The 20,201-nt window shown below is 45.3% G+C and overlaps 1 protein-coding gene across 1 annotated transcript; it reads right to left on the bottom strand.

Moving 5' to 3' along the window:
• Nucleotides 1-6,922: 6,922 nt before the first annotated feature.
• Nucleotides 6,923-19,359, bottom strand: LOC309580111 (uncharacterized protein). The gene is made up of 6 exons (XM_082293864.1): nucleotides 19,264-19,359; nucleotides 13,963-14,096; nucleotides 12,953-13,270; nucleotides 10,975-11,118; nucleotides 10,171-10,293; nucleotides 6,923-8,983 (listed from the first exon to the last, which is right to left on the bottom strand). Exons 2-6 carry the CDS (start codon nucleotides 14,024-14,026, stop codon nucleotides 8,922-8,924), a joined length of 711 nt encoding a protein of 236 aa, XP_082149990.1. The 5' UTR covers nucleotides 14,027-14,096; nucleotides 19,264-19,359; the 3' UTR covers nucleotides 6,923-8,921.
• Between the last annotated feature and the right edge of the window lie 842 nt (nucleotides 19,360-20,201).

The following is a 20,201-nucleotide window of genomic DNA, read 5'->3' as shown; positions in this document are numbered from 1 at the left end:
ATGACTCACTGTCCAGCTGGAAAGACATTCCACTGAGTTCCTCTGAGGACAGGACTTGTTCCTTTTAACATCATCATTAAAGTGGATAAGGGAGTGAGGACAGAATTTATGAAGTTTGTAAAGGGAAGGTTGTAAGCATTTCAGAGAAGAGGATCAAAAAGACATATAAAGCAATTTAATGAAATAATTTGGAGAGACAATACACAATAAACAAGATATGATTCATTTGAGAAAACACAGCCAAGAAGTTCGGAAAGAGAAGCCTAAGGGAGGAGATGATAATCCTTCATGGATATAAATTACTATTGCTGATCAGCAATCAATTAGATTTCACATATCTAGGGGACAGGAAATGAAGAAAGCCCTTTAAGCTTTGGGAAAGATATTTCAGGTTAGAAGGTCTCATCGGAAGGACGGGTACAGAGAGGAATAAACTGCCAAAGAATAGTGTGGGCTCAACCCTCATCTACTGAAAAAAAAAAGAAAAAAATTGTTCCCCCAAGCAGAAACATCTGCCAAAAGGAGTGCTTCTGCCCATTCATCAACTCCTCACTAACAAGAGAAAAAACCCTTTACCCACTCATGCCCAGCTTGCAGACCCTGCCTAGCACCAGCTTCCCAATTATTACCAATTTGTCATTTAAGACGAATTAGTAAAAACAAAAGAGACTTGCGAAAACCAAAAAAAAAAACCCTCTTTGCTCTGCTGGTTGTTTATAAAGGTTTGACAGGTTGTTTTAGAAAGAGCTGTGGGACCTCACTGCTTCCAAACTGCTGCAGCAACCTATGACTCATATGAAAATCTGTAGCTGTGATTAAAAAGTCACAAATTAATGTTCTAGGGTGGTTTGGGGTTTTTTTAGTACCATACTATCTAATGTGTTTTCTTCATTGTTTCAGAGAGAAACACCCACACTTTCCTTCAAATCTGTACATGACCTGAGCAGACATGGAAAAAGTTCTGCAGACTCGCCCTCCCATTGTGTTTTCTTCCAATCTTTGATTTAAAATACAGATTTGCATTTACTAATTCATGACATAAAAGGTGGAATTGCAATACCTTTGACCACCACTATGGTTGTCTTCCCATATAGGTCTTTGTGACGGTCATTGATTTTAACCATCTCAGAGCATACATAGATTTTGGGATCAGATTCCTGTAACCTCTGCAGGGTTATCCTGAAATTCTCCCCTTCCTTTGAATACTTGGTGCGATTAGCAAAGGCAGGATTGACTTTTGGAGATTCGTCCTTGGGAACATACATCACATTGAGATTCTGTCTGATAGCTCTCAAGTACATTCCCACTTGATTTTGTGAATCATTCATTGGGCAAGTTATGCTGATGGAGTCTCCTTCCCAAGCACTGATAACATCTGCTGACTGTTCATTTCCTCCACCTAAAAATAAGAAATGCAATTGAAATTGTAATATCTGAGTTCCTCTTGGTCTGTTCATATCAAAGCAGGTTTCAAAATCAACTCCTCCGTCCACAGAACCTCTCTGTAAGACTGGACCTCAGTTTCCCTGTGCTGGACATGTCATTTCTGGGCTGCCCTGGCACCTGTAGTGCCCTTCATGCCCATTGCCCTGAGCAACTCAGCACCTTCCCAAGCTTCAGAGGCCTTGGCAAAAAAGGGGCTGCTGTCCCTCACACAGAAAATGTAGTTCTCTCTTAGATTCCCAGCATGATCCTATTGGTTCTCAAAATACAAACTTCACTAAACTCAGCCTGATACTTGGAGCTGGTTTCACATCTAACTCAGGAATTTAAAAGTAAGAGAAAGTGGCAGAAAATGGAAGAAAATACATTTTTCTCTAGTCTTTTTAACGAAGCATTTAAATAACATCAGGGAACTGGATAATACAGAATCTCAGCAAGAGGGCTGCAGAAGGTGTAAGCCCAATCTATTCTAAGAAACAAAGATATATAAATATATAATGAGATCCTTGGAGTTCTCCATTGTCCCCAATATCCAAAGAAACTGAATAGTGAGTACTTGTGCAATGAACAGTGAGAAATAGAGAGATCAGATGGGAAACACCTAAAAGAAGCTACATCATAAGCAAGGGAAGAAAAATTAAATAGAGAGCATTGCATGTCTAAGAGAAACATAGCTTAGAAAAGGTTGGAAAAAAAGAAAAGAAAAGAAAATATTGAAATGTAAGAAATATAAGAGCATCGATGTTTTACGTACTGTCCTGGGCAGGGAAGCACGGGAGAAGCAGAAGAAAGAGGGAGGCAGTTGGGAGACACGACATCCACAGCATCTCCAAAGCTCTTTTTAGTTGTTCCCTCAGTCTGACCGATGAGTTAAAGTCCTGAGGAGAGAGTCGTAAGCCCCAGGTTGGGCTGCTGTCTTCCAGCTACATGAGCTGTCTACTGAAAAAAGGCAGCAGAGTTTTGCTTTTGCCTTTGTATCACAGTGATTGTGATAGAGGGGGAAGAGCCATGGCTTTGGGAGGTGCATCTGAGGTTCTTTACACTTAAACCACCCCTGGTTTCCTGCTTCTGAGCAACCCCCAGCCCACAGGGCAGCAGTAGGAAGTTGTCTATGGGGAGCACCCACCTCCCCTTGAAAGGCAACTGAGAAAGGGGAGGCTCAAATTTGCTCTTCACAAAGTCATGCAGTTGTCCCCTGGTTGTGGCCTCCCCTGAAATGCAGGGGCTTGGTACAATCAGTTCAGTTTGTCAGGGCTCCCACGGGCTTAGACTGGTGGGTGCAGATGCAAAAGTCTTGGCTTTGTAAGGAGCAAGATGAGAGGTGCTCCACTGCTTCAGGAAAACCCTCAATTCTTACACAAGCCCTGCACACAAAGCAGCAGGTTTGATCTGCATCTTGGCAATGACAACGTGATTAATTCTCAAGCAGGTGGAGCTGGAGGTCCTTCAGCAAACACCAGCCACTCACACCCAGCTTTCCCCCCAGATCACACTCGACTCACAAACCAGCCCACCTGAGATCACCGGCAGGAGAAAGAGGATTTGACAGGAAATCTGTAGAGCCCTAACAAGGTGTTTTGATCCTGTTGTAAAAGGATCTATTTGAGGAAACATCACTACCTGAAACTCTCAGGCTTTTCCTTCTCCCTTAACTTCATTGCAATGCCAAGACAATAAATAATTCCAATCTTTACCAAGACAATAAAGCCTTTTCCACCATAGCAATGTACTCTCTCAAAGTGAAAATTAAACTTGCAGCCCAGAAAGCCAACTGTATTCTACAGGTCTACTTAACAAGTAGAAGGAGCAACAATTTCTAAGAGAATGGATTGTCTCTAAGACAGGAGCACTTAAAGAAGACAGAGTGAGTACCTCACACGTTGTTTGTGTCCAAGGAAGCCTTCAGGCCTCTCCCATTCCCTTCTCCAAGTGCCTGCACAGCCTTTCCCCACCCCAGCTCGTTTAGCTCCTCTTCCACAGCCCTGAGCAAGAGATGAGAAAGTCATTTGGATCCTGGAGAAAAAGCAGGATACTGGCTCCTCCCTTCTTTAAAATGTAATTAGATGTAATTAGTGCCTAATTACATGCATTTGGACTTTAAATTTAGTGTGCAGGTCAGCAATGTCACTGCACGTTGGACACCAGGCAAGTCCATGCTGCTGTGTAGCACACTGCAGTGAGAAAACATGGAAAAAACCAATCACACTCCCAAAAACTTCCCAGCAACCTGCTCAGAAGTACCTGGGCAGTCACCCTGTCCCTCTAGGTACTGCAGCAGCGATGTGAACCGACAGGATTTGAGATCTGCTCCGCAGTCTGGCACTGCCTGACCCTGCAAGGGCTCCCAGGCTCTGTAAATTCAGGCCCTGTCAGCACAGGGTACAGGTAAGATCTGCTGCTTTCTTCTCCCTGTTTTGGGTGAGGTGTTTTGGGGGTGGCAAGGAGGCAGATCAAACCGTCCAAGTAGATTTTAACTCTCAGCAAATGCAGCACAAAGTTACAACAACCCTTTCCTTTCCCCTCTTCCTACAATCCCAGATCTCTCCACAGAGCCATAAGATCTTTGCCTCCACTTGGCCACTGCCTTTGACACACAGAACAACCTTTGCTTTTTCTTTACCACCTTGTGCAAGCTGTTCCCCAGCCAGTCACAAGCAGCAGTCCCAGCCCTGGGCTGCCATAGACTGGAGCTGGATGTGAGAGCAGCAATGCTTCCCCCCAGCCCACCCTTTCACCAAGCTGCTCTCTTCCCCCCTGGCTCTCAGCACAGTCTTTTTAACAAGGGCTTCACAGGGAGCTTCTGTTCCAAACAAACCTGTGCCAGTCACAGCCTCTCGGGATCACTGCACATTCACAGGAACTAAAAGCAGCCCCTGGGAGCAGACATCTCATAGGCTGCTGCTGGCTGGGCTGAGCTGCCCAGCTCACCCCGAGCTGACCCACCACCCATTGCACCCTTCTCTGCCATCTGAAACGACCTGGGATTCCTCCTGGAAAATTAACCTGCTGTTTTGGAAGAAAATCATGTCTGACTTCAGATCAATCAGTTCATAAAGAAACCAAAAGAAGCCCAGTGCATGATGTCATCTCTGAGTGCATGGCACCAGATATCCTCTGACATGCAGATAAGGGAGCAAATATTAGTGCCACTCCCCTGCCTGGAGGCACAGAGGGCTGTGACAGTGACAGCAGTCACACAACCCCAGCCCAAGATACCTCAGCACACAGCATCTGCCTTAGGAGACAGCAGCCCTTTGCCCCCCGTGAATCCACACCTACCCTTTTTCTCTGGGGCATCATCTGCTGATCCTGGTTCTTCACTGCAAGTGGTCTCAAAGAACAGCCAGAAATTGGGGAAAAGGAAATGCACTGCACTCCCTGTTTGTGAGCTGAATCCTTACCTGTGCAGAACAAGCAGGCAGCCCTGTGCACACGCTGTTGCACTCCAGCACCCATCTCAGAGACCTCCTTATGGAAACTGGAAGGGCCTGTGCCAGTGCTGTCGGAGCTTTCTGCATCTCTGGCTGCTCTGAGCAAGAGCAGGCCCTTGGCACCCCTCAGCTGTGAGATACTCAGCAGAAACCCTTGAACTAACTAGACAAGAATCCAACTATTTCAGGGAATGGTTATTTATTAATGCCACATCTTTGTCAAATGGACCACTGCGAGAAAGAGCTGCCCGGCAATTAAATGTTCATTTTCTGAAGCATTCATTGGGCAAGTTATGCTGATGGAGTCTCCTTCCCAAGCACTGATAACTGTTCTCTTGCTTCACCTAAAAATAAGAAATGCAATTGAAATTGTAATATCTGAGTTCCTCTTGGTCTGTTTATACCAAAGCAGGTTTCAAAATCAACTCCTCCGTCCACAGAACCTCTCTGTAAGACTGGACCTCAGTTTCCCTGTGCTGGACATGTCATTTCTGGGCTGCCCTGGCACCTGTAGTGCCCTTCATGCCCATTGCCCTGAGCAACTCAGCACCTTCCCAAGCTTCAGAGGCCTTGGCAAAAAAGGGGCTGCTGTCCCTCACACAGAAAATGTAGTTCTCTCTTAGATTCCCAGCATGATCCTATTGGTTCTCAAAATACAAACTTCACTAAACTCAGCCTGATACTTGGAGCTGGTTTCACATCTAACTCAGGAATTTAAAAGTAAGAGAAAGTGGCAGAAAATGGAAGAAAATACATTTTTCTCTAGTCTTTTTAAAGAAAGGAGCATTTAATAACATCAGGGAACTGCGTAACGGAGCCTCTCAGGAAAAGGATTGCAGAAAGTGTTAAGTCCAGTCTATCCTAAGAAACAAAGGTAGAGAAACGTATGAGGAGATCCTTGGAGTTCTCCATTGTCCCCAATAGCCAAAGAAACTGAACAAGAAGTACTTGTGCAATGAACAGTGAGGAACAGAGGGATCAAATGGGAAATGTGTGTTTAGAGTGAATGTTTGAGATTTCTTAAATCATCCCTGGCAAGGGCATCAACAAGCATCAGAATTGTTATTAAGCAACAGCACAACAAAGTTCATTGGCAAGGTTCACTCTACTATTTACAAGATGTTTAAGGCAAACAAAATTCAGTTAATGAAAACAGAAATTAACTGACTGGTCTTGTGTGCATGTGTGTTCAGGTATGTGTGACAAAAGGGCACTCGCTAAAACCTTAACAGCACTCAACAGTACTGAAATTATACCTTAAATGTAACAATTTAGCAAAGGAATAACAGTTAACAGCATTTAACCTTATAACTTATATTAAAGTTACTGACAGGCCTAACTTACTTATCTACCTAAGGTACTTAAACATCAAAGAGAGCAGCATTTCTCCCATATTTGCCAGAGCATCTGCACACAGATATAAAGAGTCAGTGCAAGGAACCTGTCAGAAATTCCCCTCAGAGGCAGGGAAATGCTCACTCCTGATCCTTTTGCATCTCCCCAAGGGGTGACAGTTGGGCCTTGACGAGTGGCGGGATCAGCCCAGGATCCGTCGTTGTTTGGGATCCCCCGAGAGCAGCAAACCGGAGAGATCCTGGCTCAGGGAGGCCCCACTCCAAGGGAGGCTCTGGTGGAGCTGCTGCAGCCCAGCAGAGCTCCAAGGGTCTCGTTTTCCACCGCTGTTTGTAGGGCCACAAGAGATGGGCTTTAGTCACAACAACGTTTCATCCTGGCCCCGCTTCAGACTGGCACAACTCCTTTGGAAGTGGGAAAAGAGGGACGTTGTGCCATTCAGGCAAGAAAAATCATTTCCAAGGCTGTTCCTAAAGAAACCAGGAGCTCCTTGGACAGCAGCAGTGCCTGGAGCAGACCGTGTTTCTGATAAACTCCAGAGGAGCAGAGCCAGGGGCTGCTCATCAAGGCCAAGGCCTAACCAGCATCTCTCAGATCGAAGCATGGCCTGGAAAAGGAGGGGTTCACCACCACACAACGAGTAGCCAGTGCTTAAGACAAAGTTTTATTGTGATTATGATGACACCTCAAATGAAATAACAGCTACCAACTGATGGCTTTTGGTGAGGCAGTCCCCTTAGTATCATTTGTCTTTTTTTTTATTTTATAGGACAAAATAAGATGATCTTTAAGATCCCCTCCAACACAAACCATTCCAGGATCCTCTGATTAAAAATATTCACCTCTTTGTGTGTATTCAATAGCAAAATGCACTTGCTGAGGACAAGCACTTGCTGAGGACAAACACTGCCGATTTTTAAAGCAAGTTCTCACTGCTTTTCCTGAGATGTGGCACCTTTGGTGTGCAGCAGCACAACACGGCCCCAAAGGGGCAAAGTGGAACAGTTGGTAGTGATGGCCCCAGATATCACAGTCTGCATAATCACCCATAGGAAGAAGAGATGTGAAGGAAAGTGTTTGAGTGAGACAAAGATCAGTCCATGACTTGTGTCTCCTGACTGATCTCACTGAGGTGCCCATGTAACCTTTAATCTCAAAATATGCCCAGTTCTCTCCCCCAACTGCTGTTACAGAGTGAAAATTAAATGTACACATCACTAAACCTGAATACCTCAAGTTAATACAATGTGATCCAAAGAAACCTTCCTCACTTCTTTTACACATCTCTTCTCTGTCAAAAGCTTCCAGCAGTTTTGTTGTGGGAAAAAAAAAATGGAAGTGCAATTGTGAGAAGATGCTGCATAAAGAGGAAAAGTCTTTTTCCTCCTTGGTTCATCCACAGTTTGGTCTTTTTACTTTTACTTTTTAGTTTTCATTTATTGAGTAAACATAACAGTCCTCCTGATAAAACACAGTTCACAACTGGATCATCAACACCACAAACTCAGTAAATACCTAGAAGCCTTGGAATACCTGGATTGTCATCCCTTCAGGAAGGTTTGATTCCATTCCACCACATTAAAATGGAAAATTTGCATCAAATCAGCTGAGAGCTGAGTAAAAACTGTGAGTTAAAGTGTGAGTGTAAAGCCCTGAGGGGAAAAAACCCCACCGACCCATAAGAGCATTGGTCTCCTTTGCCAAACAAAAGGTAAATTTAAGCACAGAGGCCCTTCTATCTTTTTTAGAGTAATTATTAAAATTATTTAGATCTTTTACATTGAGAACTTTTCCTTTTAGATTTGACTGTAGCAGAGCTCAAGAGTGAAACATGTCCTACATCCTTTGGGATTTCCTGCTGGAAGGTTCAGCTACAGGTTTATGGGGAACTAAACCATGGAAAAATGATTCAACAACCATTGACATTGCTTCAGGAATTTGCTTTTCCGCTTGTGCTAGCACTGATTTTCATTCAACAGCCCTGATACTAAATTAGATCCAATGCAAAAGCAGAGGATTTATTCCAATCAAGTGGGAATGGGGAATCATTTAAAGATACCAAGTACCCAGTGGGGATTCCTGTAGGGCCGTATTCATCACACACCATCTAAACTTGCCTAATTTGTCAGGAAGATTGATACCAGAGTTCTGTTCAGCCTGGGGGAGGCCAAGGCCTCTGTGATCCAATGCCATTCCTGAGGGAGCTGGACACAGCCTCCCACCCACACCTGCACAGGAACAAACACACAGAGATGTCCTCAGTCTGCAGGTGGGGGCAAAATCAAATGTCTGGTGAAAAGACCAAACCCTTCTAGTTCAACGAACCAGCCACCTGTGCAAAAGGCTTTTGTGAATCCAGAGACGACCTGAGAATTAAAAAATACACACACCTGGGTGCATTTCAGAGCAGTTCACACTTTCAGTCACAGAGAGAATTCAGCCTGTGCTGCTGAGTCAGCCACACACCCTGGGGTGGCTGCTGTCTGCAGCCAAGCACCAGGAGAGGATGTGGGCTCCTGGCGCTGCTTGTCCTGCTCACAAAGGCCTGGAGCTGGATAAGAGCCTCAATCCTTGGGGAAGGCGTGGATGTGGTGAAGGTGCATTTGTGAAAACAGGACTATTTGTGAATACAAGAGCAGGAGTTCTCATGGAAAATCAGTCTGTTTTTCAGGTGGCTGCTGTACATGACAAGAGTCAAGGGTCCTGCTGGCAGAGTGGTATTTCTCTCTCAGGATCCTGTCTGTCTTGTCTAGAAGCTGCAGAAATGAAGGAAAAATATCTGTGAGGTCACCAAAGAAACTGTAGATTCCAGTTAGAATTACAATCCAAATATCTGTATTTGGACTTGGAAACCTGGAGTGTGAAGTCCTCCAGGCAACCCCCCTCTCCCATCTGCTACTGGGCCACCTCTTGCTCCACAAGGGGGGCAGCTTCATGGCCATGAACGTGGGTTGAAGGCTCTGCTGAGACCCTGCCCTGGTGCTGTGACCCTTCAGCCTTAGAGGGGCTATAGGAAAGACCTGAGACATCACTGGATGTTGCACCCCAGGGCAGGGCCTCAGGGCAGTCATCAGTGGTAAATTTTTTACCCCTCACACCCATATATCCATTAATCTTTTGATGTAACAACAACAGGGAGACTGGTTGTGTGTTGTCTTTGCTGGGCTTTGCAAGCTTGTGCAACTCCTCCTGAAACAAATTCAGACTTGGAAATTTAATCCTTTGACTCTCAGAAAGAAACAACCAACATCACTTCCTAGGGGATGGACTAGGTCAGTAACAGAGGAGTCTCAGCCTCGGGCACACACGGTACCAAAAACACTGGAGCCACGTGGACACAGGATCAAGGGGGAAACCGTATGGCAGAGTCACGGGGTGTCTGCAGAAGTCTCCACAGAGCCCATCCCAGCTCTTTCCATGCATATTGGTTTGCAAAACAAACTTCCCCCTTGGATGCATTTAGGGAAGTATTCTTTCTTAAATGAAAGCTGGCTCTCCAGTGGGCAGGGCTGAGAGAGGGAACCACTCTCCTGAGGGCCCTGCCAGCCCATCCCTGGATGTCCATCAGTCTCCTGGCTGGGACACGTCTCTGCCAGGGAAGCTGCACAGCAATGCTGCAGTCTGGGACTGCTCCAAGGAACAGGATCCATGGAGGGAAGGCTGAGCCCTGCAGTCAACTTGGCCCTGCCAGCACTTCCCCCTTGTTTCAGGAGGGAGCAGTGAGGAGATTCCTTCTGTGCTTATTTTTCCTAACAAAGCCACCAGATGGGCACCATCACAGCAGCCATGGGAGGGGAGTTCATTCCAGCTGCTGGCCCAGTGAAGATCCTTAAGAACTGCATGAACAACACACTGGAGAGGAGATCCAGGAGGAAAACCCTTTATGCTTTTTCCACTGCCAGCTGTGGCACCCACAGGGAACACACAATTTGCCAGACTGTACCTCGGCCACGCCGGTGCCAAAAGTAGCAATACACAGTGCTCATTCCTGTGAGAAACGCAAGGAAGGCAACTGTGAACAAGATGCCAAAGTTGTTCATTTGGCTGGTGGGATTTTCAGGATTACCTGCAGAGAAGAAGAAAAGAGAGAATCTAAGTGAAGCAAGCAGGAGTGCCAAGCCATGAGCTGCCTCATAAGCACCACACAAAGGAACTGGGCCTGGTGCTTGTGCAATGCACCCAACAACAGCTGATACAGAGAGAAGGACCTGGTGAAGGACACAACAATGAGCCTCTGGCTTGGGATATCTTAAAGAAGGTACCTGCCACAATGCTGAATGTTTATCAACATTCAAAGCCAATTCTTGACACCCCACCACAACAGATACCTTTTAGCAACAATCTCATCTCAAATAACGAACAACAAGGTGCATGAGACCCATCCTTGATGAAGGGTTCAAGGGCCAGTGAGGAAATCCACTTTGACTGGTTTTTAAAGATCTGTTTGTCCATGACCTGGGGAAGACAACAGGGATTTCTACCATGAAAGAAATTTGAACATAAAAATGCCTGTATGTGACAAATGTCCTCTTAGTCTGAAGGCAAAGTCTCATTTGTCACTTACTGGTAAGGGGAATTCTTGGGAATTTGTTGCACACCCATCATGTACCCCCTTCCCTCAGCATCCCTGTGTTCAGAACATCTGCCACCCATGTAAAACTCTGTTCACATGCAGCTCTCTGGACAAACCCCTCTCAAAGCAAAAGGCAAACCAACACGTGAAGAGATTGATCTAGAATTCCCTCACCAGGGATGTCATCTGTTGGGTTTCTGGTTTCTGCAGGTTTCATTTCAGGGTAGCACTTCAGGGCAGGGTTGTGTTTCCAGACATTTGTCTCTGCTTCACAGCAAATTTTATTCTCCTCAGTACTGATGTTACCTCTTCCATTTTCTGAGAAAGATGAAAGGTAAAAGAAGTTTTGATTATAAATATGGATCATGTAGATCTTCAATGAAAGGTTTAAAATGTTGAAGAATTCAATAGATTTAAAAAGTGAATCATGTAGCACAAAAGTTGAAGATTGCTAGGATTACTACAAATTGGAGATGTTTCATTCCCCAACAATTCACATCAACCATTGTCATTAGATTTCCTTCTCACTAAAGTTGATGAATTGTTCTGGGAATCAAGAATGGAAATATTTGAAGATGGTAAGGAACTTTTCACATTTAATTAAGAATAAAAAAAAAAAATCTGTAAAAATCTTATCATCACCTTTATGCAATAAAAATATATTCAAAACATAAAAATTTTGCAGCTTCCTTTTATCCACAGGAACCAAAGAAGAGGAACAAACAAGTCCAGTAGCTGAGTAAATCTCTAAGACCCTGGAGTGCATCTCCTACCAACCCTGCATCCCACTGGGCCATAATACAACTTATTCTTCTTCTAAGACAATCTGGAAAACTCCTTCCTATCTTCACCTACACATCTACCCCTTCCCCTCTCAAGGGATACAGGCATCCCTGTCTCCAGCAATTTCCAGATTTCACTGTGGATGTTTTAGTGTCACCCAAGTTTTAACACAATAGTGACAGCATGTAGATATTTTACAGTGGTGAGCATAAATACAGGAGAGGAATTGATTCTGGTGGCCAGAAATTAAATACACGAGGAATTCTTAGGCTGAACAAAGGCATACAAAGGCTGAGAATTAAAATTAGAAAGGATGCTCTAAGTCCAACAGCAGAGTTGACAAAAGCTGCTCTCAGAGAACCAACTACAGACAGAAATGTCACTGACTTGGATGGAGCTCAACTAAGTTACACCTCTGCAAGTTTTGCCTCCTGGAGCCATTTGCTCCATGCACTGACAGGTGTTTGAACCTCTGATTTTGGCAGTTTTGTGGGGAAGCTGGAAAGATGCTCCTGGGTGTTCATTGAATTGGACAGAAGAGCAGCACAGAGCAGCTCTTGAGGCTGGACCTGGGTCTGGCTGTGTTCTGGCAGAAGTGGGATTCACACACTGCAAACTGGCACAGAATTTCACCTTGGGAATTGCTGTTGCAAAAAAACAACAACAACAAAAGTACCTTTACAAATCATAGAGTAATGTGCTTATCTGTATCTCTCCCAGTGTAGTTGTAAGCAGTGTGTGACCTGAGAGAACTGAACTGACTTTTGTGAATTACTTTATGACTTCTTTTCACAGAAGTTAGTTCACTTGATGCCATGATGATTTTTTGCCTTTTCTTTTATATCCCTTTTATACCTTTCTACAACTTCTGTATTCTTAGTTCTTTTTGCCTACATTCTTGGACTTATTTGTTAAGCTAGGAGACAAAACTCCTTAAAAGCTTCGTAGTTAGGGATGAGTGGGCCCAGACCCCAAGGTCCTCTCCAGAACACATCCTGTAAACTGAGATAGAACCATCCAGGGGAAGGCTCCTTGGGGAGGGGGGCTCATTCCAGCCTCTCACTGGGGAATCTTTGATAGATCTGCTAATTAGTAACACCTATAATGTTATACCTGATCTTTTGGGGGTGGGCATTGCGGGGTGCATGGAGGTGCATTCGACCTGGACATAGTGCACCTAGGGATCTTTAAAATAAATACCAAGGTAAAATCCCTTTTTCTTTCTAACCCTGTTTGACTCTTGATTTTAAGACCAGGAAAAGGCATCAACTCATAAAACTCACTGTCAGCTCAAATACAGAAGAGTTCAGTTCCCTACCCACAAAGATGTTTTCCATCAGTTAATAACCAGGCTCCCAGCAAAGCATACCTTTAGAATTCAAGATCCCACATGAGTGTCCTGCTCCCCCAGATTTTTCCCAGACGATGCCAAAAATTCCTTCAGGAAAAGACTTTGCTTGCTTAAAGCACGCAAGGATCTGTGTTTCGGTGGTCACTATCTCAATGACTCCATTTGAAAATGACATGGTTTGTGTTTCAGCAATTTTTTCAAAGTTTTCAAAACTGATTGCCCTAGCTTGGCATGTGCTGCTCTCACAGTCCTTACAGTGGTAGACTGTCACAATTGTGTTGCCAGAGGAAGAGTCCTTTGTTCCCTTGGCAGGATCATCACTGGACATGGCAATATCTAAATCAGAAAAAAACAAAGAAAAAAACATTTTCTACCAGTTTTCTCCCCAGAGGCTTAATGTTAGAGAACAGGATGAGTTTTAGTGGAAAAGCCCAGTCCCGGCTTAGGAGACATTGTCTGCCAATGCATACATTTTATACAGTATTGGGGCCAGTGCCCAGATAATTTCTGGGGGAGCAATACCATAGAATTCCCCCACAGCTTCCACTGGTTTTTTAACTGGGAAGCTGGCAGCTTGGGAAGTGAGTTGAAAGACATTCTTCTTGCTGAGCTCATTTATTCTTGTTCTCTTTCCTTCCCAAGCTCCTTGGCACAATCCCACTAGGTGTCCCTCCAACACACTGCCAGATCCCAAGACCACTAAAGTTCAGAGCTGAGCTGCCAGACTGCCCACTCTGGGTGCAGTGTCCCAGGTTTCCTCACTCAGACTCTCCTGGGAAAGGGTCAGTCCTGTGGGAGAGGACTCGCCTCATCTGACATCAGACAGACCCAAACAGACACCCCTCCCAAAAGAGGTGACTGTGACAGGTCAAACACATCAGCCTTCAGCTCCTTAATTTCTCTTCTCACCTCAGAGGTTTTGTGGTCTTGGTTTTAACTGGGCACAGCTGAGCTTTCTCCTAACAGTTCAGAGGTTTTGAGCTACTGCTGTGCAGGGAAAAGCACCGAGGTCAAACACAGAGACTCACTTGGACGGGGAGCAGCAAGAGCCAGGAGCAGGAAACCCAAGTGCAGGATGTGGGGAGAGTCCATGGGGCTGGAGCTCTCCCAGATCCTCCCAGTGCCAGGGCAGGCTCAGCAGGCTCCTCCCTCAGTCTTCTCCCTGTTGGGACATTAAAGGCACTGCTTAGCACCCTCTGTCTCTGTTCTCTTTGTCCAGACAGAAAGAAAACAGCTCCCAGGCCAAGTGCCAGACAGCTGCTTCCAGCCCAGGCCACCACGATGGGAGCAAGGCAGAGGAACCCTCACACTGCTCAGCTGCTACTGCACTCTGCAAGGGCCAAGCTCACACCCCTTTCCACCTTTGGCTCAACCACAGCAGTAGGAGACACAAGGTCTTTCTGCAGGGAGAGGGGAAATCCCTCCTGAGCCTGTTGGGCGGGTGCCCAGATCCTCTGGGTTCCTCAAAGCAATGGCCCTGCACATACCCCTCAGTAAGAGCAGCAAATAACAGCTTGAATTGTTGTCACTTCCAAAACACACCAAAAAATTAACTAAGGAAGATAAATTATGCTGACTGAATGTTTCACTTGGCCTAAGATGAAATATTTATTGTCAAATCAAATTATATTTTTAGGAGATCTGATGGGAACCAGCTGTTCAAGTCAAATGAACAAACAAACAATAACTTGATATTTCTTTTCAAAACATCCTTGGATTTTGTCAGAAGTTCATCGTCAACCATTTAAATAAAACTGCCACGACTTTGTGATGTATGTTTTAGTAAAATACTTGCCAAATAAGAAAAAACTATAGAAAATTCATCTAACTTTCCTCAACAGACTAGCTCTGGAAAATGCAAACTGCTTTGTTCTTGGGAGCTTTTCATCAAAAGCTTTCATTAAAACTACTTTTTTGCTGTCACTACCTGAGAGGCACCTTGAGGAGATTTCCAAATTAATTGTGCACTAATTCCTAGTTATACCTTCAGCAGAAATTAATAAATGCTTATCTGCCATGGTCTGTGCTTGTGGTGACTGGTGAACATACATTACAAGGGACAGAGAGACAGTAAGACAAGTCCCTAGAACCCCAAGAACCACTTCATGTTAGGGTGACCAGAAAGGCTTCTCCCAGGATGCTTGTTCTGTTCTGTTAGTCTGTCCCAGTTTGGATTCCCCGGTTGGCTGTCAGCCTCTACCCCTCACCACCCCCCCAGAGCTCCCCATTCCCTGGTCCTGCCTTTTCCCTACCCCCGGATAAAACTGTGAGCTTTGGGATCACGTTCACGTTTGCCCCTGTAACCTTCAGCAGTGTAGCAGCAATAAATGCTCCTGCCAGAACGCATGCAAACGCCCTTCCTGACCCTTTGCTACTGACTATAATACTGAACCCACCTGTGTTTCTGTGGGTGGATGTGGGACCCCATGGAGCGAAGCAGGAAGAGTATTATTGCTGATCTAGATCTGTTGAGAGTTCCACCCCATTTCCCAGAAATAGGTCATCCAGGAGAAACACAACCTGCAGGACACGCCCTCTCTGGCTGCCTGCAGGTACAGAGCCAGTTCTTGAGACCAGCTGCAAAATTTCCCATGGAATAAAACCTGGGACACCTCAGGCTCTCGTCACCCCTATGCAAGATGCAAATCCAGGGAATGCTGGACAGAGCCGGGCTCCTGGCACCGCTACACACGCACCTTCCGAGGAGTGATCCATCCTCTTCCCCCACCACGTGAGGGAACTGTTTGTGCACAGAGCTCCTGCTCACCTGGACAGTCCTGCAAGGATTTCCTCTGGCCCCACCAAGTATTAACAACAATCTCTTCTCATCCTCTTTCTGTACATTGAAAAATTGGTCCTTTTGATTTTTTTGTCCGGAACATTCATATTTCACACATTACTTTATCCCATTTCCTGATTTACAAAGCACAGTTAACAATTCCCATCCCTCCTACCCTGCAGATGAGCAGAATTCCAAGGGACTGACATCAGTTTTGGAATCACAGAACCATAAGTTTGGAAAAGACCCTCAAGACCATCGAGTCCAGCTGTTAACACAGCACTGCCAAACTCACCACTAAGTCATGTCCCTAAGTACCACTTCCTCTTGTCTTTTAAATCCCTCCAGGGGATTTCTACCCCAGAGCATGTTTGCTGCACAGAACAGCTGCAGCACACCTGGCAGGGTTATTTGACCAGAGGTTAAGATTTGGGTTTTCCCTAGTAGTTTTCAGCCTGAGGTCTGTATCTTCTACCCTCATTCATTTAGTCCTCCCTCTTGTGGTCTTCGGGCCCCTCTCCTCATTCTGCTCAAAGGACATCTCCCTTCCTCTTCTCTCTGGTGACATTCTCTGCTTCTCCCCTTCTTCTCTTCAGTTTCAAAAACCAGAACACCATCCACCAAATCTCTCTTCCCTCCCACTGATTTGTCCTAAAATCTGGAGACTCTCCAGCTGTCTTGGTCACCTCCTGCGATCAGTTTTAAATTTACTTCAATAAAGCACTCAGATCTAAGGTGAAACACATTCTTTGGACAGAAAATATTTTTCATCGAGTTTTTTCACCTGCTTCCCTTTCTTTTCAAAGTAAGACAAAACTTCACTTTTCAGAGCTGCCAGAGTTGTCTGCAGAGCTGTAACAGAGCAAAGGCAGACCCTAAAAGCAGATCAGCTGCAAGAAGTAGGAGAATAAAGGAACAAACAGGAGGAGCTGGAGGTCCTTCAGCAAACACCAGCCACTCACACCCAGCTTTCCCCCAGGGCAGACCTGACCCACAAACCAGCCCACCTGACATCACTGGCAGGAGAAAGAGGATTTGAGAGGAAAACTGTAGAGCCTTAACAAGGTCCTTTGGTTTTGTTTGCAAAAGGATCTCTTTGAGGAAACATCACTACCTGAAACTTTCAGCCTCTTCCCATGGCATCGTAACAAACACAAGACAATAAATCATTCCAGTGTTTGCCAAGACAAGAAGAAAATTCCATCTCCAATGCAATGGCATCACTTCCAGCAGCTCCAAGTGAAAAGCTAATGACCTGCAATACCCTGATACATGTTTTGTCCTACAAGTTAAGCCAGCTCACTGCCTTTCCAGTGTGTATCCTTAGGCTTTCTGCCTCTGGCACAGCTTCAGTGAGCACTCTCAAAGGGACCAGAGCAGAGTTCCCCCAACACCCCCACAGGAGCCAGGAGAGCAGAGCTGCTGTCCCAGGGTTTCGATGTCCTTCTTTCTCCAACCAACCATTAAGCACAGTCACGGACACACCAAATCCAGCACTCTTCTCCAGCTGTAAACACTGAATTTCCCCACCCCTTTTCCCTCTTCCAGCCTCACACCCTGGGATCTATAGCTTAAAGGAGTGTTATAAACATATATTATAATATTGGCTTCTCGCAAAGTAAAAAGGTAGATCCCATATAATGTTAGAAATGCTTTTTGCTGTGTGGATGTAGTTTTCTCTCTTTTTAGCAAGAATGTTAGCAAATGTGAACAAGTAAGAGAACCTCCAAGCGAGCAGAGGATGAGGCCCAAGGAGCTGCTGATCAACACTTTGTCCAGAGAACAAAAGGGCCCAAAGGCTGCTCCGCCCGGAGAATGGGTGGCCAGGAGGGTCCGAGAGCCGCTATCACCGCTCTGCCTGGGGGGCAAAGAGGCCAAAGCTGCAATCAGCCCTGACTGTCTGGAGAATTGAGAGATCCACTCTACTATCAACTCTCACCTAGCGAGCCCAACCCCAAGAATCAAAAGAAATAAAACCGCAAGGCAGAAGAATACGCATGCTCTGAAAAGGCAGAACCAAGGAGTGGCCAGGCAGAACAGCTCCGGGAAAAGTTTGAATATGCACAGAGAACAGACAGTAAAAATGGTATAAAAAGGACTCACCTCGAACATCAGGGGTGCTCTTGGCAGAGCGCCAAGGCACCCAGCCATTACCTCTTTGCTTTATTTAATGTGTCTCTTATTGTCTTTATCCTAAACCCTTTAAATTCTCACAGGAGAGTGAACCTCGTTTTTCACAGGAGCATTTTAGTCTGTGGGTTTTATGGTCAGAACCAGCTTGGTGGAACAAAACACCACAATCTCTAGAAGATTTACCTGGTACCCTGAGGGTCCCACAAAGAAGACATAAATTGCAGTCAGTTTGGAGAAAATACTACTACTGAAGGAAGTACAACAGCAACAGAATAAAACCCAAGGAACTTCAAAAGATCCTACTGATTTTTTTTTTTTCTGCTCTAAGTTATTTCCCAGAAAAGAAGAAGAGTTTATGTAAGAGATCATTTTGGTATCACTTTCATGATACTTTGCCCTCACTGGTCTGCTGTATGCCACTCTCAACAAGCCTTTGCAATAAAAACAAATAAAACAAAACAGAATCATGGAAAGGGACAAAGAGCCTCTTTCCTAAGTGAGCATACGAGTGCAGTTTGCATCCACAGCTCCAACAAGCCACTGCAGAGAGAGCAACCAGCAGGACATTGTGGTTGAGCTGAGAAATCTCTGCAAAAAATCCCAAGTGTAAAGCACACTTTGGCTTCCCACCACCTGCTCTGAAATAAATTTTCCACAGCAACCAATAGAAAACATTGCTAACATTTTCATTTCTCCTGCAGTACATTAAGTAGAATGAAGTTTGTCACTGGTTTAACTTCTCTGTTTTAAAACCAATGTCCGTAGGTACTAATGCTTTATGTTTGGATTCTGTTTTGTTTCATTCTGAACCCAAGGTTCCACCAGGTTGGACTGTTCACGAGTCAGGTTGGACCTGGGGAAATGCACAGTCAGCTCCAGCTTGGGTGGCAGCTTCTCCTCGGAAAGGAGGAAAGCTGCAAGGATTTCTCCTGCAACCCTTCTGACAAATTCTCCCTTATTTGCAAACATGACAGGACGGCACTTGCAGAAAAGAACATATTAGCAAGACATGCTAAGGAGCTATGAGGGAAAAAAAAAAAAAAGGGTTCATGGATATGGGAAAAATTAGTCAGGAATTACATAAACAGGAAAATGCTGTTAATACATTTATTCTATTATTTCTGTGGTCACTCACACTTGAGGAAGCTGTTGTGTTTCTGCATTCACACAGTGTGAGTTCACACAGAGCTCTCTGGAGGTTGCCAGGCTGGGCTACAGACGTGGTATAACTTAGTTACAAAGCACCAGTAAGGCACGTTCCTCCTTACGGAGAACGCGTGCAGCACAATAATCATTTCCCTCCTGCCACAGACATTTCAGTGCCTGTTTCTCAAAAAAAAAACAGAAAGCAAGAATTTATAAGAGAACAGACTGGCTGGAAGACAGGACCCTCGAAAGAAGAAGGCAGTGTGAGTACCTCAAAAGCTGTTTGTGTCCAAGGAAGCCTTCATGCCTCTTTCCTTCCCTTCTCCAAGTGTCTGCGCAGCCTTTCCAAATCCCAATTTATTCAGCTCCTCTTCCAGATGGAAACTCAGAAGCCACTGGGATCTCAGAGAAAAAGACAATTTACTTGGCTCCTCCCATCCTTTAAGCACACAGATATCACACGCAACTGGATTTTCACTTTCACTTCTGAAGCACAAGTCAGCAGTGCCACAGAACAATGCAAACAAGGCAAGTTCATGCTGCTGTGAGGTAACTGCAGGATCTGCAGTTGGAAAACAAGGAAAAACCAATCACACTCCCAAAAACTTCCCAGCAACCTGCTCAGAAGTACCTGGGCAGTCACCCTGTCCCTCTAGGTACTGCAGCAGCGATGTGAACCGACGGGATTTGAGATCTGCTCCGCAGTCTGGCACTGCCTGACCCTGCAAGGGCTCCCAGGCTCTGTAAATTCAGGCCCTGTCAGCACAGGGTACAGGTAAGATCTGCTGCTTTCTTCTCCCTGTTTTGGGTGAGGTGTTTTGGGGTGGCAAGGAGGCAGATCAAACCGTCCAAGTAGATTTTAACTCTCAGCAAATGCAGCACAAAGTTACAACAACCCTCTCCTTTCCCCTCTTCCTACAATCCCAGATCTCTCCACAGAGCCATAAGATCTTTGCCTCCACTTGGCCACTGCCTTTGACACGCAGAACAACCTTTGTTTTTTCTTTACCACCTTGTGCAAGCTGTTCCCCAGCCAGTCACAAGCAGCAGTCCCAACCCTGGGCTGCCATAGACTGGAGCTGGATGTGAGAGCAGCAATGCTTCCCCCCCAGGCCACAGGTCACCCTCTCACCAAGCTGGTGTTTTATTGCATTTGACCCCATTTTTTATGGCATGATCCACAGCCCAGAAAGTCCAAAGAAGGAGTTC

The sequence above is a fragment of the Coloeus monedula genome (genome assembly GCF_965178545.1).
Source record: "Coloeus monedula genome assembly, chromosome: 19".
Taxonomy (NCBI): Eukaryota; Metazoa; Chordata; class Aves; order Passeriformes; family Corvidae; genus Coloeus; species Coloeus monedula.
Note: the sequence above shows the minus strand (reverse complement) of the source record. Positions and strands in the feature narration are given on the sequence as shown.

Bases quoted from the DNA above. Each gene is read 5' to 3' on its own strand.
- LOC309580111 (XM_082293864.1), bottom strand. From the start codon at position 14,026: ATGGACTCTCCCCACATCCTGCACTTGGGTTTCCTGCTCCTGGCTCTT. The intron at 11,119-12,952 runs GTATGCTTTGCT...CATCTTTCTCAG, and splicing joins TGGGATCTTGAATTCTAAAG to AAAATGGAAGAGGTAACATC. The intron at 10,294-10,974 runs GTGAGGGAATTC...TCTTCTCTGCAG, and splicing joins CCCAACAGATGACATCCCTG to GTAATCCTGAAAATCCCACC.